The following is a 23,803-nucleotide window of genomic DNA, read 5'->3' as shown; positions in this document are numbered from 1 at the left end:
TGGCCCATGTCGTATTACGGTCACAGCACTTTCCCGCCTTTTGGGATAAAATGAGCACCACGCACTCATTGACGCGTCCTCCAGGTCCACGAGCAAGAAACATGTTTACTCTACTTAGGTTCACTGAGCAGACGGAGGAGCAGACCCACTGCCGAAAATCATCCTGTGTAAATGCACCTCAGCCTTGTGAGAAAGTACAGTATGTATATTCCAAAACTAGGCCACATGAAATTAAGCCGGCAAGCAAAAGAAACCTTTATTGAAAATAATCAGGCAAGGTAGCAGGTAGTCTAAATTGGGCGGAGTGCTGAGGGAGATAAGCATGAGACAGTCCCGTGTGCGCTTCGAGCAGTGTTCAGGTAATTTAGGATTACCAAGGCAAATAAAGCAAACCGTTGGTCTTTGATTGGGATGTTGATGCAGACTGAGGCGATCGCTCGATGAAAAGCTTCAGTGCTTTCATCGATGGGGCATGGTCGTAGTCGCTTAGCCGAGGAAATAGGTTGCGTGTCATCAATAGCATCACCGACGGGTCGGTTAGAAACACGAATCCGCGACGGTGCACCCTCTTCAATATCACAGAACACAATTACTGCGTTTATCGCTGCAACCCGACGTCGGTGTTCTTCTTCGATCGTCTTGCCTGGCATGGTGAGAACGGTATCGATCAAGGTTATATGCTGCGGCACCATATATCCAGGGCGCTCTAGAGCGCCCATTACTTACTTCATCTACCAATTTCCCGGAAATTTGCCGTTTGATATCGATCACTGGCTGCTCATTCCTGTATCGTTTCGAGTTTTCACGGAACAAGCGACTCCGCCGGCGTTTCTTCTCATTCCGTAACCCATCAAGGGCCTTTTGATGGTTGCTTTTCCTTTCCAGTCTTTTCTCGGCTTTTGTCCAGTGTATCAGCGCCCCAGGGGGCAGTGACGATATTTTGATTGGTGACGAATCGCCCTCTGAATTCGCGTGAATTGCTTCGTTCGCAAACTCATGATAGATGTATCAATTTGCATTGTTTCAATTCCGCGAGCCGTTTCTTGTCCCCAGCTGATCACTCGGTGAAGTTGGCATGCTGCCTCCAATTTGATTGAGATGGTCGAATGCAAACACCGAATTCCCCTCCATTGGTTCAACTCTGATCAGGCTATACTTGCTCAAGATCAGACTTACCAGGTATAAAAGCATGTAATGAGGCGCCGCTCGAAATACAATTCGTTGGTTTAAATAAACATCGTGATGCGATAGACTCTGTTCCTTGCGTAGTCAAAGTCATCGCTTTAGGCGGCGATTGTAAGTCACTCGATCCCACACTACAATAGAATATCTACATCCTAGAGCGACCGCGAGAATGAAAGTAGCTTCGCCACAAAGACAACCAAGTTATTGAGAGCATTGGAGAAACATGCAAGCATGCGATCAAGAAATGTCGATCGGCTCCTTCTAGATATGTGAGCAGTCGCAACCTTGTGAGTAATTCCTGGTCAGGAACTACGAATTATATTTCCAGCCAATCTCCCGTAGATCAATATCCACTACTTCGATCATAGCAACGGCCGTTGGTGTTTGTGAGGCGTGGTAGCCAAGGTCATGCGATCAACCATGCTCTGCTGCCGAGAGAACACGGTTGAAGCCCAATCGGGGTCTAGCAAGGTCCATCTGTAACCCGACCTGGTAAAGACATCTCCACCACCATCGTTTAGGACGAATTTCCGTGGGGTGATGTCCTCGCGGGGGTACGCTAGTTCGCTTGTAGTCGCAGCAGGCGTGCGCCTAGACCATCCTCCCGAAAGCTAACATGATCTGGGCGCTGACTAGCGGTAGAAAGTTCGGTATAGGTCGTAGGAGATACCCCAAGAGGTCCCACAGTCGGATCGCTCTGGTGGTGTTGTTATAGACATCAGACCCGCCTTCATAGTGAATATATAGAGTTGTTGTACCCTGCATATCGGTTCAGTAGTTGGTTTTACCACTAGACCAGAATACGAATCCGCACCCAGTCTAGTGGGTGGTGGTCATAATCAACTGCAGCGAGGGGTCAGGGTAAATGACATCAACCAACCAGTTAACCAACCAACGTTGTATGTCTTTGGTCTATCTCTGACTTCTAGCACCTAAATACTAGAGCGAACCATAAATTAAAGCTGAAAAGGTATCATATGACGTCGGAAGCCTGGTTAAAACTATAATGTAGTAGTGGTGTAACCATGATTTAGCAATACAGTATTAAAACAGACCAAAGACATGAAGTAGAAGATCATGACGGATATGCAGCATGGCTTGCAGGCTAGTAAGGGAGATGATCGAATAAATGTATTGAGATGTTGATGATCTGTGGAAGCCGACCGCTGCTGAATGGTCGTTTTGTAGTGAGGGCTCGTCTTGTCATGCATGAGCTCTTCTGTCACGCTGAGGCCCAATTTACCATACAAAACAGGTGCAGCGTCGGGTATCCGCTGAACTGCATGGCTTTAGTGGTAATTTATCACCTCTCGGGTCGACAGATCATCAAAAGCTGGCTAAAAAGTCCACGCCACCCAGAGTATTCTTACTGTATCGAAAAATGTGCGTTGGCTACTGTCGTCCGCCCATACATTCAAACCCTCTTGTTTCCTACTCCCCCCTCTTTAATTCTCCTTTCCCCGACCATCGAGATTTGAAATCAAAACCCCTTCATACGATAATCCATAACTATGGATAATAAAGAAGTCGCCGACAAAAAAAAACCCTTAAACCTGTATATCCAGACAAACTCTTCAAACGGGCTTGAAATTATAATTTTACTGGAAGAACTAGGGTAGGTCAACCACGAATTCTTTTGTTGCATTGCTGCTTTAACTAATAAACCGAAGCATTCAATACTGTCTCCACCGTGTCAATCAAATCGAAGAAATCACAGACAAGGACCTTCGTTTTGTTGATATCCACAGCCATCTTCCAATATTGACCGATCTTCGCCCAGATGGCAGGAGTTTCCGCCTCCAGGAAACTGGAGCTATCGTTCAATACTTGGTAGCCCACTACGATATCAGCCAGACGCTATCCTACCCCCGATTATCTGCAGAGGATACTGATGTTAACAATTGGCTCTTCTTTTTGACTTCGCGACTGGGACCGAATCATGAGGAAGCAGTTCATTTTTTTAATGAACCGGAAAAAAGTCCCTACGGCATTTCGCATTTCGCAGAAAAAACAGTCCAGCTATATCTCGTTCTCGAGAAACACCTGCAAAATTCCGGCAACCCATATATTGTGAAAGATAAGTGGTGAGTGAACATGTGATACAAAGTTGTCCTATTTTCAGTTGTTGAAATTGCCTGTTCACAGTACGGTTGCCGATATCGTTCACTTCCCTTATGTCGCTGGGGCAAAGTCTGCCGGAATCAAAATTGAGCAATTTACAGCCCTGCAATACTGGTATATGCGGATGTTAAGGCGTCCTGCCATCATAAAAGGGCTGGAAATGCTGAGTCAACATGAACCTGGTCATAGCGATGACACAAGGCGGGCGATATAGCTAGATTGCAATGCGGGTTTCATGTTACAGCCGGTTGGTTGGTTGGTTGGTTGATGTTATTTACCCTGACCCCTCAGAAGAAAAAAGCGATATACAGGCTACCACAACTATCTATGTCCATGTACAAGCCGTCAACCCTCGCTTCGCTCGGGCGGCTCGAAGGCTAAATCTGTAGTCTTTGAACTAATCCTAGGAAGATAAGATTTTTTTTTTCTTAGATATTAGTTTTGACCAATGATAGTTGCCGGATTATAATCGTACATTAACTGACTCCCAACGCTGATCCTGTAGTACAGAACCGCTGTAAGGCCTCTGGAAACAGCATATTTTCTGTTCGGTCTAAGCCCTCTGCGTATAGGACCGATAAATTGGCTACATTTGTCACCCTCGAGAGCGCGACATACAGCTGCCCATGGGAGAACGCTGGCAACCGTAGATCTACACCCACCCATTTCAACGACTGTCCCTGGCTCTTATTAATCGTCATAGCGAAACAGAGACGGACCGTGAACTGCACCCGCCGGAGAGAGAAGGATAGCTGGCCCTCGGCCCTCTCCAACGGCACCTCGTTGAAAGCCAGCGTAAATAAAGCGGCAGCGGCTGGATTGGGTTTACTTGAAAAGTCCCTTGTTTGCAGCAGCGAGATAATATAGGATTGCCCGGGGATGATTTAATTTGTCGCTCGGCGAGCCAGTGGAAGGCCTTGCATAAACGGCAGGCGTGGTCCATACGGCCAATATCATGTCTCTGTACAGTGCCATGGCGGTACTGGGGGCGAAATCAAATCGGCGTCTGCATCACTGCGGTAGATCGGCAACACGGGCATAGTTTGGACGGCTGGCGGCGTCGTGCTAGGTCGATAAACTGGGCCATAGAGAGCTGATCACCGCACCGTCAGCAGGCTTGCAAACCGGTGCAACCTGACGGGGGAACTCGACGGATCTGCAGTCTACATGCAGCGCAATTAGTGAAGGGCTCGGGGCGGCGTGACTGATCAACGAAGTCCGATACTGGGTACATGCCGCCGCAGCAAGTGTATTGGCGAGTCTGGGCATCCTCTAGATCCTCTAGTATCGCATCTTCCATGGCACTCGCACTCGAGCTGTTACGGCTGGAGACGACGGCATCTGTGGCAGGTCTGAAGCTCGACATCTCTGTCGTTGATGAACACAGCCAACGGTCGGTTGTTATGGCGCCAGCTACAGCGCTTGGTAGACGGACGGGCGTTCAAATCCGCGGCAGAACGTTCACGCAGTGGAATTGGATGGGTTGGAATTGACATATTAGGCGTCGCGAGAGGAAGCAACGCGTGAGGAAGCTGTCTACAGATAAAAATCAATATCTCAACAAAGGCAGTGCATCCAAAGTAGATGCAACCTAAGCATAATAGTGGATGTACGGTTGACTGAAACAGGAGGCTAAACCGAAGACGGGAATGCAGTTTTTCACACGGCCAATGATAAACGCCAAAAAAAAAGCAAGCCAACGAATGCGAGGGCCAGAAATCGAACCATAGCGGGGCGGGCTAAACCGGAAACAGGACGACCTCAGACCTACTGCCCTTATAATATAGTTAATGCACATGTATGATGTCCCACTTCTTGAAAACGAACTTAGAGCCTCGTCAAGGCCTGTCGTAGCCTAATTGCCGCTCCCATTGTTAGGCTGCCCTCATGGCGCGCGACTTCAAAATCGTTGTGACGCCTCGGCGAAGTCTAGCACGGCTGTGACCGTCCTAGCCCGAGAGACGCTGTCTGGCTTACCTCTCTCACCTTCTTTTGAGCCTCCCAGCAGACTCGACATGCTGTTAAATGCGTCCCCAAATTTGATCCTTAACTCTCTTCGACATTCCCTCAAATTTGGACAGTCCACCAGGACGTGGGTGACTGTTTCTTGCGCGCCACACGCGCAGTGATCGTCGTCGCGGAAGCCAATGGCCTTCCTGAAGGTGGATAACCAATTGTGGACCGTGCGTAGATGTGTCAGCAGGTACGCCCGGCCCCTGGGCAGGTTCCCATCAGCTCTCTAGTGTAGGCCGCCGGCATAGTGCTATCGATTTTCGCAGGTGACCGCCTTTGGTGGACGGTTTTCATTCCCGCTCCCACCGAGCGCGGATGTTGTCGCGGATAAGCGGCCTCTTCCTTGTCAGCAAAAGGCGGAAGGGGTGCGTTTTGCCCGGGCTTTGCCGCGTCCTTGGCTAGCCGATCTGCTACGTCGTTTCCTGGGTTGTCGCAATGCCCTGGCAGCCACTGCAAGCAGAGGGCGATCCCTCTCGCTTGAACCTCTGCGGCTGCCTGAATGATTGCATAGGTGATGTGTTGCCCGGATTTGTTCCCCGGATTTTGGATTGCCTGTAGGGCCGATTTGCTGTCGCAGAGAATCGTCGCTGCCGTTGGTCTACTGTTCGTTCTTGGCCGCTGGTGGCTGATCTTGAACACTGTACTGACAGCGTAGAAAATGCCTATCAGCTCTGCTACGTGTACCGACCACCGGTCCGCGTCGGTCTCACTTGGACATGTTGTGATTCAATTACCTCTAGGTTGTCGTCGAGTGCTACGACGGCGGCCCCTAGATGGCACTCGCGTCCAGAGGCATCCGAGTATACCACAATAGCGGACGTGGACTGTATGGTCTCGGCCCGTTCTCTTGCCGTCCCTCGGTCTGACGCGGTCTCGATCTTCGTGAAGGGCTCGGCACGCCGCGGTGGCAGCGGTCGTGGGTCGATCGTCTCTAGTTCATCTAATCTTCCTAGGTTCATGGTCTTTAGGGCTTCCGCTAGTGGAAATCGAGCGTACGATCCGATGTTGTTCCTACGTTTCTGGGCTCGCAAAAGCGCACCCCAGATGGGGTGATCGCGAGGCAAAGTGTGGATCCCGGCAATAGTATTCTGCGCGCGATGGCGGAGACGGAGGTGTGTCGGAAGGACGTGTGCTTCCACTTCCAGAGTCTGTGGCCACTGTCCTGAAAGCCGATAAGATGCTGGATCAACGCGGTCCTCTGGACTGTGCTCAGGTGTCGCAGGTGAGTTTTGTCTCCCAAAGAATCATACCAGCCCGTCGACGCGTAGTCCACGACCGGCGTGACACAGGCTTGGTAGACCTGTCACATCTGTTCTGGACGTAGATGCCGCAGCACGCCCAAAGCGCTGCTGAGCTTGATTGCGCGTTTGATCGCTTGCTGGACGTTGTGTTCTTTCCAGCGAAGCTCCTAGTCGAAGACCACGCCTAGCAGCTTGACCGTGGGCGACGGTTCGACTGGTTTCCCGTTCATAACCACTTGACCTGGAGCTGTTCGCATCTTTTCCTGGTGATGTGAATGAGCTAGGTTTTCTCGGCTGCGAAACAGGGCCCAGTCGGTCGGGCTCATGCTTCAATGCGAGGAATGTCCTCAGGTTGAATCTTGCCTAGGTTCTCTTCGGCTGAGCGGAAACTGTCATACACTTACTTTTTAGAGACCACCGCAGCTACTTGACCTCTCAACCCGACCGATTCAGCAACCATTTAAAAGTGCGTTTCAGAAAGTTCAACGGAGTATAACCGTTAAAACGAGAGAATGAATGATGCTCGACATCGCCACTTCTGCTGTGGGTTGCTCATATTGAAAAGGGAAGCGCCCGTCGGCAGTCTGACCAAGCAGACGGGTCGAGATATGTGCATGGCGAGATATTGACAGCCCCTGTTTTGTGTCAGTAGTCAACAGGAAATGAGCTGAGCAGTTGCTCAGACCTTCTCGGAGATATTGATCAACTTCATCTTGCTCACACCTTGAATTGGCCGCCAGACCAGCTCGGCTTTTGTGCTACTCTCGCCTGCCATGCAAAACCACAAGCCGGGAAAGAGACTGATGACGATGGCTACATAGAAGCTACATCTCATATCTTTGTGTTGCATGTCAGCCTGGAAAGTGGCGTGTGATAGTATGTATTATCTTCAGAACCTCACATTCGTCGTATCCCAAGCTAGCCTCCTTCAAACCGAACGCCAGCTCCCCGGCCACTCAGTCGAGCACGATTATATTTTTACGTCCCAACAACCCAGTCAGTATTGTCTTTTTGCTCCCGGCTAGGTTGCTGCTTTGTCTCAGGTTTGTTTCCCTGGTGGTGTCCCCAGCCCCAATGGCGACGTTTCTTCGGATTGGCAACATTATCTGTATCACCTTTTTAGTATGTTACAGACGCAGAAATCCAGACAAGGGAAAGTGAGATCATACCAGTTGCTCTACCAGCAAAAGCCTCATTGTCGTGAGAGTCAGGCTGAGCAGACTCGGACTTTTGATTGAGTGGCTCTTGCTCGGGAGCCTTTGCTGCGTCGGGGGACTTGGGTACGTCAGTTGAGTCGGTTGAGTCTTGACGCTGGCGATGGTGGAACGCGTCAGACGCTCTGCGGAAGAAGTCCGGCATGGTGCAATATAAATGTTTCCAATAAATCGATTCAAGTAATTCGTGGATATTTGGTGATGTTCTTGGATTTCGACAATAATCTTTGCTTAAAAGCCTTCTATATATAGTTGATTTACCACAAGGCGAATGACATCACATGGCCTGATTGGTACTATGTTCTCGTGATCGATTGCTCCTCTTCTCCTCTTCTCCCAAATGGTAACAGATAACATAGCGAGGCTCACCACTACGCCCAGTAAAGTATCGGTAACTTTGGAAGCAACAGGATGAGCGCATCATATGTGGCGAACATCGTAGAAGACCACGGTGGGGAAGCTGGGTCCAGGACGCCCGCCACCGAAAGCATGTAGCTGTTTTTGGGCACATCAGATGATGCACACCCATTTGAGATGGAATTTTAAAAGTTACCTTTGTTGAAGCATTTTTGGCTGTTCTGCGACGAACGAGTGGAGGGTTTACTACCACCCATGAGCTGCGCCAAACTTTTTCGCTGCTTTTGCGCTGCTGGACTCCTTTGTCGTTCTCGGTGCTGATTGTTCTTGTTGTCTCCCGACAATGTCATGTCATTGCTCGTCTATTTATCCATAGGGCTCCGAAAGGAATAAGAATATTCCCGAATGTTCATGATCAATTGCAAATATACATAGTTGTGGTAGCCTGCGTATCGTTCAGCGACAGGTCGGGTAAATGATCACACACGCACACACTCCTGTACCTTAAGACATCCATATTCGGCGATATTCCTGCTCGTATTCCATGTAGGCGATCCATAATATTTGGCATCTCATATATTCCAGCGGTAATATAGTTTCGTTCTATTCATGCATTAGACATCATTGTCGATCAATCATAGATAGTCCATCCATGTTATCACATGGACCTTCATAGGTAGTTCAAGGAACTACATCGCCCTGAGTACGCTTTAATCAAATGTAAGTACGTCGTGAACAGAGGCTATCACTGGGGTAATAGGAGCTTCACTGGAAGATGAAGAAGCCTGGTAGAGGTGCTACAAGCCAATCACTTCTCATACATCCATCCGGCTAAAGTAACCCGCACGGCAATCGCGCGACCTGGGGCATTCTCACCCTGATTCACACCCTGTCTATTGCGCATTCACCCTTCTCACTCCGAGTCGAGCCACAGAAAAGCGACGATCACCTGTTTCCCTACCGGGCTGAACCGAGCAGATAGCTAGTGTGGGTATTGGGCTTGTGGATTATGTGCAGCCAGTGGTCGTCAGGTGGGTGCCGCTAGGGTGAGAATCAGGGAGAGAGCCCTGTCACAGATCATACCAAGCACAGTCAGGGAATCCAGACAGAAACTGTAGGCTATGGGGGTTCTTTGTTAGTAAAGAGGTAGTCAGGAAGGTGCTTTTCATGATGTAAGCATCGGCACCGAGGTTGGAGCTGACATCGATACCTTCCAGGACATTTACAGTTGCTCTAACAGCAGATGCCATGACGTCATACACAGGATCGGAAAGTCTCAGCGGCGAAACCTGGCAAACAATCTTTGGGGGATACATCTCATCCGGAACAGAATAGGAATTTACTTTTTCGGCTTTCTAGAGTCGGTGAATCCAAAGTCACGAGGCATGACTTCCACAGAATTCTCAATCGACACTTCTTTCCTGTCTGACGAGACTCTGCATGAAGCTTATGAGCTTGAAGTTTAATCTAAAAATGGTGAGCCCGTTCGCTTCGGTGAGCTCGTTGCCGGCAAGGGAGGTTCGGTCACTACAGTGGTCATCTTTGGTGAGCGTCTTGTTTCTTTTGTGAGCGGTTTTCTTTAGGCTGGAGTCACACGTTCTCACAGATCGTCAGTGAGACACTTCTTCTGCATCTATGATCAAGATTATGTTCGTTCTCTCGCTGCGCAGATGACGCACAAAGTACTCTGCAGGATACCAAATTATGCCAAACCGGCACAGGTTATAATTATCGGTTGCGGTGATCACTCTCGTATTGGACCATGCATGGAAGAAACCACCGAATGTCTTCCCCATATATACCGATCCGTCAGCGAAGATATACAAGCAGCTAAAGATGAAGAGGACCTGGACGGGATTCAATGAACCACCACCGCGCTCATTTGAATCGTTCCCTAGCGCTTTATACAAGGATTTTAAGCAGAGATGGAAACGCGGATGGTCTGGACACAAAAGGCGGCCCCAGAGACCAGCAAGGGGGCGAATGGGTTTTCCAGCGAGGAAAGTTAAACAATGCAGATCGTATGCAGAGCTCGGGTGATCATTTAACGGCGCATCGCTTGCTCAATATTTTGACAGTGGATCAAGTAGAGAAAAAGGTACACTCGAAGCACCAGGGGAATGGGTCGACGGATCATAACTGAGCCTGTAGTTTGATTATACGCAACACAAAAACTCCCTCGAGGCCCTTGGCTCTGTGACTAACATTTGTTCCGATAAAACTGGCACTTTGACACAGGGAAAGATGGTTGTACGCAAATCGTGGGTCCCTGCTCTCGGAACCTACTCCGTTGGATCTTCCAACGAGCCATTCAACCCAGCCTTGGGTGATGTTACTTTTAGTTTAATGGCCCCCTAAAACAATGACGCGGAAAAGGATGGAGGACCTTATGCTTGTCAGGAGCTGCTGTGCCCTGAGCTTGAGGATTTCCTCAATGTCGCTTCGATGGCGAATTTGGCACACGTTTATCTCTCTGAAGAAAACGAATGGCATGCCCGCGGCGAGCCCACCGAGATTGCAATTGAGGTCTTTGCTTCGCGCTTTGACTGGAACCGTGGTCGCTGGACTAAGGGCTCCAAGCCTACTTGGCAGCAGAAAGCCGAGTTTCCTTTTGATTCCGCCGTCAAGAAGATGTCTCTCCTTGATAGCACTCCCGCAAATGGCGAAGAGAAAAACATGCTTTTCAGCAAAGGAGCAGTTGACGTATCTTGGACGCTTCTACCACCATCGTTTGGGAGACGGGCTCCGCTCCGATTGCTTTGACGGATGATACTGTCAGACTATTCTTCGCAACATGGGTGAACTAGCTAGTCTGTGTCTCCGCATTCTTGCCCTTGCGCAGAGATCATTCGATCCATCCACCCAAGTATTGGAAGGCATGGACTACAGACGTGATGAAGTGGAGAAGAACCTCCAGTTCCTGGGCCTGGTAGGGATCTATGACCCCCCTCGACCTGAAACTGCTGGTGCTTTGGTATGGAAGTTGCTGCTCCTGATATCATGGAACGGCCTCCTCAATTAGTAAGAACTCAAGCAACTTATATGTTAGAATTTTGAATGCTAACAGCAAAGTAGAAGCAAGGTATCTTCACATGGGAGGTCGTGATCGATATTCTCGCGTATGGCCTGTGGACCTCGGCTCTGTGTCTTTCGTCCTTCTCCTTGGCGATGTGGGGATTTGGAGACGACAACCTTGGACGCGGTTGCAATCGCCAGTACTCCAAAGAGTGTGAGCTCGTCTTTAGGGCATGCGCAACCACCTTCGTCTGCTTGACGTGGTTTGCCCTGTTCTTGACCTGGGAAATGGTGAACATGCGCCGATCTTTCTTCCGCATGCAGCCCAAATCCAAGAAGTATCTCACGAAGTGGGCGTATGACGTCTGGCGCAATCAGTTCCTCTTCTGGTCTATTCATGCAGGCTTTATCACCGTGATCCCTATCCTTTATATCCCCATTATCAACGACGTGGTGTTCAAGCACACAGGAATCACTTGGGAATGTCTTTCTCCGTCGCATGGGACGGAAGCATCAGAGAGACATCTTCCAATGAGAGGCTGGCTCGCAAGCCTGAGATGCAAGGGTATCACGGGGCCACTTCAGAAACAAGAGGGTGCATTAGTGGGTGGTGGCAAAAGGTGTTGGTCAAATTGTCACAGGCTCGTTCTGATCTTCCAAGGACGAGATTTAGAGAAGATATCGAGGCTAGCGTTGAGCTGATACATTAAGATTAGGTAGCTCTCAGTATATAGGCATAAAGATGAGTGAAAATAGACAAAATTCTAGTCTTTTGATCCGTAGAAATGGACTTCCAAGGGTAATTATAGACTGAAAATTGTCGAGCATAATGTAACGAAATTCTTTTAGCCCGAAGTGAAACGTGCTTCTTTGATATTTGCAAATTTATATGAGTGCTGATATGGTGAAACATGACTGTTGTGGTGAATGGTCAGTTGGTAAAGGGGATTGGTGGTCAACGTCTCACGGACGCAGCGTGGAGATTTTCTTGCCATCTCACCGACATCATAGATGTATCAATTTTTCAATTCCGCGAGCCACTTCTTGTCCCCAGGTGATATGCATTCTTTCACAAGATGCCCTTTATGGTTGGTGACCTGGCAATGAAGAATGAGTCTCCTCACGCATTAGATAGCCAATCTTGTGCCTGAGAATCAAGATAGTTGTTTCAATAACTACCATCAATTGGATAGATGTGGCAGCCCAAGATAACTTGGACAAATAATCGTTATGGCTAGCAGAAATTCCGTAAGGATTGCCGTCATTATTGATCAGATAGACAAATTCCGAGGAAATGATAGATGCCATAGCCGAAGCAGCACCAATACAAAAGGTACCCAGCTGAATTCGGAATTGGGGTCAGAAGAACTTCGCGTTGTATTTAGAAGTAGTTAAGCTTACTATAAGGCTGAAGAATTCCACCGTTGATGGAGGGGCATCATGATGGTTTGCAAGGAGGCTTGGGTACAGCGGATAGACCTGTGCTGGGGCAGTGAGTAACAGCGAGCCTGAATGACCCCGCTGAATTTCATTTGCCCAGAAACAGATAGACAGACCCAAGGTACCAATAGCAGTAACGTAGAATATTGACATAAGCCTGCGTGTCGGAGCTAATGCGGTTAAACGGCTCATGACATACTCAGACTCCGGAACATCATGAAGGGCGAGCGAATCCTTCAGTGTATTTGCTAAATTCAAGGTCGTGGTAAAAGGGACCAGGTCTTTGAACGAATGTGAACAAGAGGTTTCCCTTAATGCTTGGCGAGTTGAGGATTTTTGAAATCCTCGACAGAACGACATCACGTGGATGGAAAGTAGCGGATGCAAATCGTCACGGGCAGGAAGATGTATCTGACAAAAAGTTTAGAAGCTATCTTCGCAGCAATTTAGGAACACATTGACCTACTCTCGCAATATCTGATCCTTGAAGAAATCCTGACTGACCGGCTATGACACAAAAGAGAACAACGATGAAAGCCACAAGCGTGGCCACACCCCTCAGGGCCCAGATAAAGGCCATTGGCTCAAAGGCAGTCGGTGAGTATTGGATTCTGCCAACAGGATAGAGGTATGCTTTTCTATGAATTTGAGGAACGAGAAATGTCAGTCCCAGTTTTGAAAGCGCCGTAGGGGCCTCACTTGAAAGGAATTGAACCACAATATGTGTGCTCGGTTGATGATTCATGAGAATAACAAAACGGGTTACGTTGGATATTATGGAAGACCCTATGCAAAAGGTATTCGACAAATGCAACGTAATCATGTACCTCATCCCTACATTTTCTAGTGTATGCCACACAACGGCTCTAGGGTGAGCATGAAGAATGCCTCAAGCCAAATGGCTGTCCATTCTTGAGAGATAAGTTATGTCAATCTTTAGATCCGCGAGAATTTGACCAAGAATGTGTCTTCACCGTCCAAGGTTATTGCGAGCCTGCATGACGTGGGTCCCAAGTCTTGACTGAATCATGATAGCTGAAGCTTATTACAACCCCATTTCGCAAATGATCTGAGGCGATGTAGAAGATATGAGCCGGTATGGAAAGGCGAGGGCATGTAAATGATGATAGAAAAATTGAATTAAAAAGTCGCCTGTAACGTTAGAGAGTAAAGCCAGCCATATGATAGAGCGGTGATCAGCAGCATGCTAAATCTTTCTTCGCAGCCTCTGGTTACTGAGTTTTTATTTATTGCAAACTTCGATTTTTCAAACTTATTCGATTTTGGCTGTGGATTTGGTGATTAAAAAGCTTGTGGAAGTTTTATGAACCCTGCCAGGTTTTTATTTACATCGCATAGGTTGCCGACGTTGGTTTAATCCAAGGAGCACACCAGGACGGAGGTATACCGATCGGGTTAGTTAAGGAGCGACGAGGGCTATTGATCATAGGCAGTGCTCTGTTTTAAACTATTGCTGGAATGTGTACAGTAGCGTAGTTGCCAACCACCGATCCTTTTTGGTGCTTGTAGGGTTCTGTGGGCAAGCATAACGTCCATTCGAACTACATAGCTCATGCAGGACTTCCACTAGGCTGCGGCACGTCTGCAAGGATCCGAACATTTATCCTCTCCGCTCTGCAAATTTGCGGATTTAGAGGCCATAGTACCATCCACAAACCCACGTGGGGCGGATGAAGATACTGCGTACCATCTTCGCGACAGTCTGCGGAGCTCCGCGGATATGTCAATGTTACAAACCTGCCTAGACCCCCTGAATTTTGCATTAGTGGATAAGGTATGCAATTTTACCAGTATTTTAAGGTATTCTGTATGTTTTATATAAAAACCAGGAATTGGAAAATATTTCCTGGCTTAATTATAATACAAAGAGCATTCAGGTCCTTTTCTAGGCTAAATTCTAACTCTGAAAGACAAAGTCCTTTTTGTAGAGTAGCTACAATGCATCAACTTAAATCCATATGGCAGTTTTGGTGGCCTGCGTATCCGTTCCGTGCGTCCTTGCGTCTCTTTCTGTTCAATTGGTATGTATTCCTGGGAGTTGATGGTCAGGTAGGGACTCCGATGTAGCTGGTGTTGTTTGGATTTCGAGCTATAAGCAGGTGGCTCGTCCTTCTCCTCCGCCTTCTTTTCATCATCACCTTCATCGCTGACGGGCTCATAGTGATCGAGCTCTCCGGATGGTTGAACAGAAGCTCTTCTTTGGTCAAGTGCAGCGCCCTCTCCAACAAAGACCTCCTTTTTCAAGTCAAATTCCCCTTGTCCGACCTCGAATTTGATTCACATCGATATAGCATCAATTTCCAGGTAAAATAAACGACGCTTGTTTTGGGGGGGGGGAGGTCGAATGGCTAAGGTTTTTCTCCCGGCCCTCTGTAGACCTGGTTCGATTACAATCCCCTCGAAATCCGATGTATATACATAGGTATAGACCATTCATATCTCAGAATTTGCAACGCCACAGAGTCAAAAAGCAAACCCACAACGAGAACACCGGGATTAAAGAGTCCTGCACGTGCACACTCGGCTTCCCAACACCATTAGTAACCGGTTGGTAAAAATCCTGGCCATAAGTCGAGTTCAGTGTGACGTGGGCTGAGACAGTCCCATTTTCCAATCTAACCCATGTTTCAATATTATCTCTGAGGTTAGATTCATGGAGGAAAATTTGTCGGCTACCGCGTGTCAGATTTCCGTATCCTCCATACCCTGTATGCCGACCGAAACACAAGTTGATACCGTTTCCGGTCAATCCGTGTTCGGTCAGCGATCCGTCCCATTGGAAGCACCTTCGATGGTTAAAATTCAGTTCAATGCCTCAAACGTGCTTCCTGAGAAATTAAAAGCATACCAATCATTTTGATGATCATGGCCACTGAATCCTGCGACGAGCCCCTCAGTCTCAAGAAGCGCTTTCCTAAATTTCACATCCTTGCTACCATAGCTCCAGTCTCCGGTGCCTTGCGGTTTCACTTTTTCGCAGTTGAGACCGGGATTCAATTGTGGATGAACCCTTCCTTCTTGCTGATAATCAAGCATTGCATGGGTAGGGATGTGATAGAATGCCAGTGATGGGATGACCCCAAACTCAGCTTTTAGCTTGGAACTGGTCAAGGTGAACCAATCCACCACCTTCAATCAAGTCAGTTATCAAAGCAATCACCGGTGGGGTTTCGTACAGATTCATCGATCCAATTAGGTCTCTTAGTCGATAAGCCTCCCTCCCCACTTTTTTGGTGATAATGCCCACCCTTAGAATCAAAGAACCACAAGATAAGTGCGGGCTTGCTGGTGTTGGATGCTGAATGAGAAAAGACCGGCAAATAGTAATTTGTAACTCCAGCCTTGGGCCCAGAAACTCTGCTCTGCGTCAAGCAGCCGCGGTACCGTGTCTCAGTTTTGAATACGTCTTCTTCCGGGTCGAGATTGATCTCGCTGTCGTGGTTGCCGTAGGTCGACGCCCAAAGAAATCCCCCGTTGACAAGGGGCGAAATGACGGAGAGGACATATTTACTGGAGTTGCTTTTCAGTGTCCTTTCGCCTGATACTAGGTCGCCATTGAGAACTACAAAGTCGATGTCTTCTTCGGCAAGAATGTATGACATCACCTTTTTCGATTTGGCATCCTTGTCGTTATCTGGCAAAAGGTTAGAGTGTACATCCTCTACCCCTGTCCCATCACGTTGCCGCAAAGATCGAGACGTACGCTCGGCGAAATGAAGGTCCTCAAATACAGCGATATGGAAAGTGCCATCTTTCCTGAATCGTAGTGTTCGATCCTCCGGCGGTGATTTGAGACCCGTCTGGTCTGACACTTTGTGGTTGGGCCGGGGAACCATGTTGGGAGATTGTAATCAAACAAGCCTAAAGTGCAAGGAAAGCATTTAGCCTTGAATTACGGATATTTGGCATGCTCGAGACCAATATAACTGGCACTTTTTTTCATGGTCAATCACGTCATGGATCTCCGTGTCCAGTAGACATGATGATGGTACAAGTGAAGTGGTGGAACTGTTTGCCGGCTCCTGTACCCGAACCGGTCAGAATTATCTTCTATCCTTGCTTGAAAGTTTTCTCGCTGCTTTTTGATAGGATATGTCACAGTATGGATGAATGGATGGATGAATTCATTCACCCTGACCCCGCATTTAGTTGGAAACTTGGACTAAAGTACAAGTGTGATGATCATATTCAGTCTATGGGAAAAGATCCAGCTACTTATAGTCGCAGCAACTCATCCCCCTTCTGCCTACCGGAGTGGCAGCCTACAGACCTATATACATCACGTAACCTGGGATCCAACGCATTTGGCGATATGTAGGCTACCACTATGATACATGATTGTCTCCACGCCAATGTTGTAAACTTCCTGCTGTGGACCTTTGGGCCTCACCGGTGAAGGCCTGTAATGATTCCACTTTAACCAGTGAAAAAATGCTTTGGTACCCATTACCCCGGGCGATAGTGGCTTCCCACGGAGACTTATGATGGTTATTGTCGTGCCGGGCGTCGGAACTCGAACGCAATTGCCCACGGATGAAAAATGACCAGTTCGTCATGTTGCCTCGGAGTGCTAACCAACTACACTGCTGCCACCGGCATCGCTATACTGTAGAAAAAAAATCGAATCACTTATACCTTCAGTCTTGCCGCAGCTTCGGTATCAGGCACTTGTTTATCACAATCGATGGTTGGAAGGAAATGTGATAAATCCAGGTCGACCTTAAGACACAATTTATTGGTGGTTTGTGCTGTCGATGGCTCACTTTGGGCATGTGACCTTCAGTACCTGCGTCCGGAGTTCAGAACCCATGACGCATTTGACACATCCCGGCCTCCCATTGATTGGGCGAGCACCAAGTACGTAATTGACCTCCCCTCAAGCTCAGTAATACGAAACTTAGGGGAGTTTCCGAGCTTACAATTCCGTAAGGCCTCTAGATCGAGGCGCAGTCGAATTTCCTCGCCACCCTTGACATAGCGGCAAGCCCAAAACCGGACACCTCTAGGTTGGCATCGTGAAGTCGGTTTCAGGTCTTATTAGAAACGGCCTGAGATACGGACTTCGAGCGTTTTGTATAGAGCTAGATTCCGGGAGAGAAGCAGAAGATATTCGCACCAAACCCCCATGAGCGCGAGGGAGCCTGTATAGGAACCTAACTCACCCTTATGCTTACCTAATTTGATATGAGTTCGCCCTCGGCTCCTCAATCTTGGCGTATGTAGAAAGTTTAATGTTTCTTCGGTACTGTAGCTCTGGTGCCCATCAAGGCTGTGCGGCTGTGCTACTCCCGTGTAATCTGACATCGGGGAATAGGATGATCGTGGATAGAGTCCTTGCATTATTCGTGTCCAACAAACGATCATTACAATTCAAAATTTATGGGAAAGAAGGACTAATCTTCCTTGGCATCCTTGCTGGCCCGCAAGCCCTTGCGCGGTTGCCCATGGACGGCCTTCCCATTCCTTAAAAGCTTTTTGGAAACCACTACACAGCCCCCTTCTGGGACGAAGATAACTAGCCAATACCCAGCATCTGGGACGGTCTCCTAACATGAGAGATGAATAATTTCCAAATGAAGTACGTCCTGTATTGGAGGAACAAGTGCCGTTCAGAGTGCGCCCATGGCTTCTTCTTCTCATAACAAGTCGTCTCAGCACCCATTATCACCGGTCCCTTTGATGGTAACAAACTCTTTTGATGAAGAGGCAATCATGCCCAAAAATCCATCGGGTGACAGTCGTCTAAGAATATCTCGCCTCCAGCGGTCCCTATCTGTTTCATCCGCCGCAAGGCCTTCAGGACGTCCAGGACCAAATGACCTGAACCATAGCCCGGTGTTTCCTCACTCGCTAGACGTAATACGGAATAATCCAGATCCAGCACTACCGTTGGTTCATCATGCCTCGCACCGGCCTTCGCAGTCGATTGATGGCGATGCTTCGATCGCATCTACTGCGGCCACAGTGGTCCGCTCCAGGGATTACTCGGAGTATTCGGATCCCACTGTCAAACTAGCTTATGACGATGTATCGCTGTCAGAAGCACTCGCACCAAATCCTCGCGATGAAGCTGATTTCGATGTTGACGAAAATCGGTTCGCCTTCTCGCCAGGACAGCTGAACAAAATGCTGGATCCCAAGTCCCTCGCAGCTTTCTATGTCCTCGGTGGCTTGCGAGGGTTGGAGAAAGGCCTCCGAACGGACCTACGGGCCGGTCTATCCGTCGATGAGAGTCGACTGGAAGGTTTTGTCGATTTTCAGCAGCTGACGTCACCCCTTAACGACAAGCAACCCTATATCGCTAAACCGCAACTGGAAGCCAATCCGGCTCCGGCAGTAACTTTAGCAACCAACGGCCCTTCACAATTCGAGGACCGCATCCGGGTTTACGCCACGAACAGGCTACCGGCTCGAAAGTCAACTGGGTTCTTCAAGCTGTTCTGGGTCGCTTATAACGATAAGATCATCATATTGTTGACCGTTGCCGCTATTGTTTCATTGTCTCTGGGGATATATGAAACGGTGGAGGGCGGTACAGGCGTGGAGTGGGTGGAGGGGGTGGCTATCTGCGTGGCGATTCTGATCGTCACCGTGGTCACCGCTGCTAATGACTGGCAAAAGGAAAAACAATTTGCCAAACTCAACAAGCGAGTAAGTTTCATTTATCTGCCTAAACTTTGTTATTTGTCCAACCTTTTTATAAGAACAATGACCGCGAGGTCAAAGCTATCCGCTCAGGCAAGTCAACATTGATATCTGTTTACGATATTATGGTGGGCGACGTGCTCCACCTAGAGCCTGGTGACTCTATTCCCGCTGATGGGATCTTGATCTCGGGACATGGTGTGAAATGCGACGAGTCATCAGTTACTGGCGAGTCAGACCACATGAAGAAGACGAATGGCTATGAAGTTTGGCAGCAGATTATTGAAGGCCGCGCAAACAAAAATCTTGACCCGTTTATGGTCTCCGGCAGCAAGGTTCTCGAAAGCGTGGGCACCTATCTGGTGACCAGTGTTGGACGGTTTTCCACATACGGTCGGATCATGCTGTCGCTGCAGACTTCCAACGATCCTACACCACTCCAGGTAAAACTGGGTCGTCTTGCAAATTGGATCGGGTATTTGGGATCAGCGTGAGGATTACACTCCCTAGATATAAAACGGAGGTACTAACAATATACCATAGTGCAGCCATCATTCTCTTCCTCGTCCTGTTATTCCAATTCGTTGCCGATCTCCCAAATCATCCTGATCAGAGCCCTACTGTCAAGGGCCAGCACTTCGTGGATATTCTAATTGTGGCTGTGACTGTTATTGTTGTCGCCGTCCCAGGTAAGTAGTTGTTACTACGAACTTCGATACTTCGTTAATACTGACATAGTATTCTTTTCCTAGAGGGTCTTCCGCTCGCAGTCACACTTGCTCTGGCCTTTGCTACGACTCGTATGGTCAAGGAGAATAACCTGGTTCGCGTTCTACGGGCCTGCGAGACAATGGGAAATGCCACGGTAATATGCTCTGATAAGACAGGAACCTTAACACAAAACAAAATGACAGTCGTCGCCGGCACCTGGGGCTCAAATCAAAGCTTCAGTCGGCCATCCGAGGGTGAAATTGGACCTAGCTCGATGAATATCTCAGAGGTTTTCCAGCAAATGTCGGCTCCGGTGCGGAACCTTATTATTCAGAGTGTTGCCTTGAACTCTACCGCTTTTGAGGAAGGGATAAATAGCCAAAAAGAGTTCATTGGGAGCAAGACTGAAGTCGCACTGCTTCAATTAGCCCATGATTATTTGGGCATGGATCTCACCCTAGAGCGGGGATCCGCCGAGATCGTCCAGCTTATTCCATTCGACTCGATGCGGAAATGCATGGGTCTCGTTTATCGCCATTCTAGTATAGGTTATCGGCTTCTTGTTAAGGGTGCTCCCGAGCTGATGGTCCGTGCGTGTTCTGCGAAGATTGCAGATATAGCTACTTCTGAGGAGAGACTCCACGCGGAGACGCTGTCAGAGGACGACAGACGTAAAATTATTGAGACCATTGATCAATATGCCAGGGCGTCTCTTCGAACGATTGGAATGGTGTACAAGGACTATTTAACCTGGCCTCCGACAGAGGCTAGGAAGCTGGAAGATGATCCGTGTTCAGCTGATTTTGACGATGTCTTCCGAGACATGACCTGGGTCGGGGTCGTGGGCATTCAGGATCCCCTTCGGCCTGAGGTTCCACCGGCGATTCGGAAATGTTATTCCGCAGGAGTCCAAGTTAAGATGGTGACTGGGGACAATATTGCAACTGCTACCGCGATTGCGTCGTCTTGTGGTATCAAGACTAAAAATGGGTTAGTCATGGAAGGCCACGATTTCCGACAGTTGTCAGATGAGGAATTGGACCGGGTGATTCCCCGCTTGCAGGTTCTGGCACGGTCTTCGCCAGAAGACAAGCGTATCTTGGTAGAGCGGCTTAAAATTCTTGGCGAAACAGTTGCTGTGACGGGTGACGGCACAAATGACGGGCCTGCTTTGCGAACCGCGGACGTTGGATTTTCTATGGGTATTGCCGGCACTGAGGTAGCCAAAGAAGCTAGCTCGATTATCCTCCTAGATGATAACTTTCGATCCATCGTTACGGCGATCGCCTGGGGACGGACGGTAAACGACGCAGTTGCTAAGTTCCTTCAGTTCCAAATCACGGTCAACATCACGGCCGTCATTCTGACCTTTGTGTCATCCATCTATAGCGATTCGAACAACCCCGTGCTGAATGCTGTGCAGCTGCTCTGGGTGAATCTCATAATGGATACTTTTGCTGCACTGGCCCTGTAAGTAGCAGCCCTTTCCTGTGGCATGTATGCTCACTTGCTGACACATGATGGGACCCAGAGCCACGGATGGCCCGACGGCTGAAATTCTGGATCGAAAACCCGTGCCCAAGAGTGCCCCACTCTTCACTATGAATATGTGGAAGATGATCCTCGGACAAACAGTCTACAAACTCGCTGTGATCTTCATGTTGTACTTCGCCGGAGACCAACTTTTGAAGCCACAGCTTGACAGCAACGACCCAGATCTTCGATCTAAACAGCTTTCCACGGTTGTCTTCAATACATTCGTATGGATGCAGGTTTTCAACGAATTCAACTGCCGCCGCCTCGACAACAAGTTCAATGTCTTCCAGGGCATGTTTCGGAACTACTGGTTTTTGGGTATCAACGCCGTCATTGTCGGCGGACAAATAATGATAATATACATTGGCGGCCAAGCATTTCGCGTGACTCGTCTCAGTGGCATTTTATGGGCTGTTTGTCTCATCTGTGCCGTGGGGTGTATGCCGTGGGCCATGATCCTGCGCATGATTCCTGACCACCATTTTGCTTTCGTTTTCAATGCCGTCGTCCGCAGTCTATCGGTCATCTTACGGCCGTTTGTCAAGGGCCTCCAGGCCTTTGGTAGAGGCATCAAGGCTTGCTTCCGACCTGTGACCCGGTTTATCCTCCGGGTTTTCTCTTGGCGAGTCTCAAAACACAATGGAGATTTTCCTGTTCGGGAGTCAACGAATTCTCAGACCAAAGACAAGGAATGGCCCGTTTCGATGCATCAGAGACAAAAGGATACTCCTGAACGTCTTCAGGAGCCACCGCAAACCTCGGTCCTCCAATCATGATTATCACTTCTCCTTAATATCTCAGGATTTTTATGCAGCCCCAAAAACGTCTTCCTTGGGCACGTCTCCCTCGACTTGTTGGCAGAACAGATCAAGAAAAGCTGGGATACCGAGGACATTGGCAGCTGACACCGCATAGTCTCACTAGTCGGGATGAATAGATCAGCGATAAGCAAAACCTTCAATTGGACACCGAGTCTGGGTTCTATATGGTTCTGACATTGAAATCCCTCTTTTTTCTTGACAGGTTGAACCATAGCGTCTTTGGCAATATTGTATTTCCGCTCACGTGTAAGATAGCTTCGGGAGAGACCCTTTTGAGTTACGAGCTGTAATAATTACGCAAAAATTGGTATTGAACTACATTGTAACAGTCGAAAGTTATAGTCGGCCACGCAAAGTCCTCACTAGTGGTAAAGGAGTAGACTAGGATCTATTGCGGAAACTGAAGATTTAAAGTACAAATAGAATCAGAATCTAAAACCTTTATAGTATATATAATCAAGAAATACACGTGTTCCTATTTTCGGATCTGTGTAGGTTAACACTCCATCGTCGCCGAATCGTCAAAAGCCGGATGTGCGATCCCATACCCGCGAACTGGACGCTTACTGTTGGTACAAGTCGTTTCGATCGGAGCGCTCCTCCTTATCGTTGACACTTCTATATTGATATTTAGGGACCGATATTGATTACCGCTCACAGCGGTGCCTGCCACTTCTTGACTATACCCGACTATGCCTCTCGCTTCTATTGAATATTTCTACTAGAACAAAGACCATAGGTCACTGACAAAGCCATATAAGTAACGAAATGGCCATCAGTTCCACTTAGCCTCATTATTTTCTCCGTCACGGGCGACAACGCTACTGAACAACAGTGTCTCGCTAAACATCTCACTTCATGATCAACTTATTGTGGGGCGCAATGACCAATGAAGAAGCTTTGTTCAATTGCCAATTTTGTGAACTCACAATTATATACGTCTACAGATAGGAGAATAAGATCTACTGATACCCATTGCTACACAGAACGCAGAAAGAATCCCAGTCCTCGTGACGAGAAACGGAACGACGGTATTGCCCGGACATTGAGTATGACGAATCAAATGATCCTTTATATTACAAGCTTTCTAGGCTTCTACAGCACCCACTTGCTGATTGAGGGATGTGAGCTTCCTAGGGCATTTACATACTTATTTAGTCCGCAATGGGTCAAATATTTGCAGATTAGACTGTCATTATTCAGCGGCGAGACTCCCAGAAGCGACAGAGAAGAAAGAAAGATACTACTGATCAAGTATCATGCTGCGCTCTTGAACGTAGTTGAACATGGATCACCCTCGCCTAAACGGAACGCAGGTAGAGATAATTCTATTTTATGCCTCCTGTATCAGACCCTTTGGACCCCGCCGTCGGACATATAGAATTCATCTCTATAGATGCTTAGCTGGGTAGACAGTACAGGTATACAAAGTGCGACTACGCTTTACTAGGGAAAAGCCAAAGTAAACACGTACACTGCTGGA

At 48.2% G+C, this 23,803-nt stretch overlaps 8 protein-coding genes across 8 annotated transcripts; 2 read left to right on the top strand and 6 right to left on the bottom strand.

Annotated features, from left to right (window-relative positions):
• Positions 1 to 290: 290 nt before the first annotated feature.
• PENARI_c043G01074 (uncharacterized protein) lies at positions 291 to 719 on the bottom strand (the record flags this gene model as incomplete). The annotated part of the gene is made up of 1 exon (XM_022637190.1): positions 291 to 719. The coding sequence occupies one exon, from the start codon at positions 717 to 719 to the stop codon at positions 291 to 293; it is 429 nt and encodes a 142-aa protein (XP_022482933.1).
• A 3,540-nt stretch (positions 720 to 4,259) lies between these two features.
• PENARI_c043G08061 (uncharacterized protein) lies at positions 4,260 to 4,672 on the bottom strand (the record flags this gene model as incomplete). Its single annotated transcript, XM_022637212.1, has 2 exons — positions 4,260 to 4,399; positions 4,474 to 4,672. 2 exons carry the CDS (start codon positions 4,670 to 4,672, stop codon positions 4,260 to 4,262), a joined length of 339 nt encoding a protein of 112 aa, XP_022482952.1.
• A 1,245-nt stretch (positions 4,673 to 5,917) lies between these two features.
• PENARI_c043G02462 (uncharacterized protein) lies at positions 5,918 to 7,335 on the bottom strand (the record flags this gene model as incomplete). Its single annotated transcript, XM_022637194.1, has 5 exons — positions 5,918 to 5,962; positions 6,054 to 6,467; positions 6,570 to 6,923; positions 7,097 to 7,195; positions 7,246 to 7,335. The coding sequence occupies 5 exons, from the start codon at positions 7,333 to 7,335 to the stop codon at positions 5,918 to 5,920; spliced, it is 1,002 nt and encodes a 333-aa protein (XP_022482937.1).
• Positions 7,336 to 7,538: 203 nt separating this feature from the next.
• Positions 7,539 to 7,919, bottom strand: PENARI_c043G11228 (uncharacterized protein; the record flags this gene model as incomplete). The annotated part of the gene is made up of 2 exons (XM_022637221.1): positions 7,539 to 7,666; positions 7,730 to 7,919. 2 exons carry the CDS (start codon positions 7,917 to 7,919, stop codon positions 7,539 to 7,541), a joined length of 318 nt encoding a protein of 105 aa, XP_022482951.1.
• Positions 7,920 to 10,375: 2,456 nt separating this feature from the next.
• PENARI_c043G03156 (uncharacterized protein) lies at positions 10,376 to 11,862 on the top strand (the record flags this gene model as incomplete). The annotated part of the gene is made up of 5 exons (XM_022637196.1): positions 10,376 to 10,462; positions 10,532 to 10,834; positions 10,911 to 11,105; positions 11,207 to 11,741; positions 11,858 to 11,862. The coding sequence occupies 5 exons, from the start codon at positions 10,376 to 10,378 to the stop codon at positions 11,860 to 11,862; spliced, it is 1,125 nt and encodes a 374-aa protein (XP_022482920.1).
• Positions 11,863 to 12,229: 367 nt separating this feature from the next.
• On the bottom strand, positions 12,230 to 12,801 carry PENARI_c043G05577 (uncharacterized protein; the record flags this gene model as incomplete). Its single annotated transcript, XM_022637202.1, has 3 exons — positions 12,230 to 12,487; positions 12,548 to 12,756; positions 12,786 to 12,801. The coding sequence occupies 3 exons, from the start codon at positions 12,799 to 12,801 to the stop codon at positions 12,230 to 12,232; spliced, it is 483 nt and encodes a 160-aa protein (XP_022482921.1).
• A 2,946-nt stretch (positions 12,802 to 15,747) lies between these two features.
• PENARI_c043G06988 (uncharacterized protein) lies at positions 15,748 to 16,443 on the bottom strand (the record flags this gene model as incomplete). The annotated part of the gene is made up of 2 exons (XM_022637208.1): positions 15,748 to 16,241; positions 16,311 to 16,443. 2 exons carry the CDS (start codon positions 16,441 to 16,443, stop codon positions 15,748 to 15,750), a joined length of 627 nt encoding a protein of 208 aa, XP_022482922.1.
• A 1,786-nt stretch (positions 16,444 to 18,229) lies between these two features.
• PENARI_c043G02766 (uncharacterized protein) lies at positions 18,230 to 22,275 on the top strand (the record flags this gene model as incomplete). Its single annotated transcript, XM_022637195.1, has 5 exons — positions 18,230 to 19,258; positions 19,312 to 19,742; positions 19,796 to 19,941; positions 20,005 to 21,433; positions 21,495 to 22,275. 5 exons carry the CDS (start codon positions 18,230 to 18,232, stop codon positions 22,273 to 22,275), a joined length of 3,816 nt encoding a protein of 1,271 aa, XP_022482942.1.
• Between the last annotated feature and the right edge of the window lie 1,528 nt (positions 22,276 to 23,803).

Source organism: Penicillium arizonense (genome assembly GCF_001773325.1).
Source record: "Penicillium arizonense strain CBS 141311 chromosome Unknown PENARI_contig043, whole genome shotgun sequence".
Taxonomy (NCBI): Eukaryota; Fungi; Ascomycota; class Eurotiomycetes; order Eurotiales; family Aspergillaceae; genus Penicillium; species Penicillium arizonense.
The sequence above is the reverse complement of the archived record's forward strand: the minus strand, read 5'-3'. Positions and strand labels throughout refer to the sequence as shown.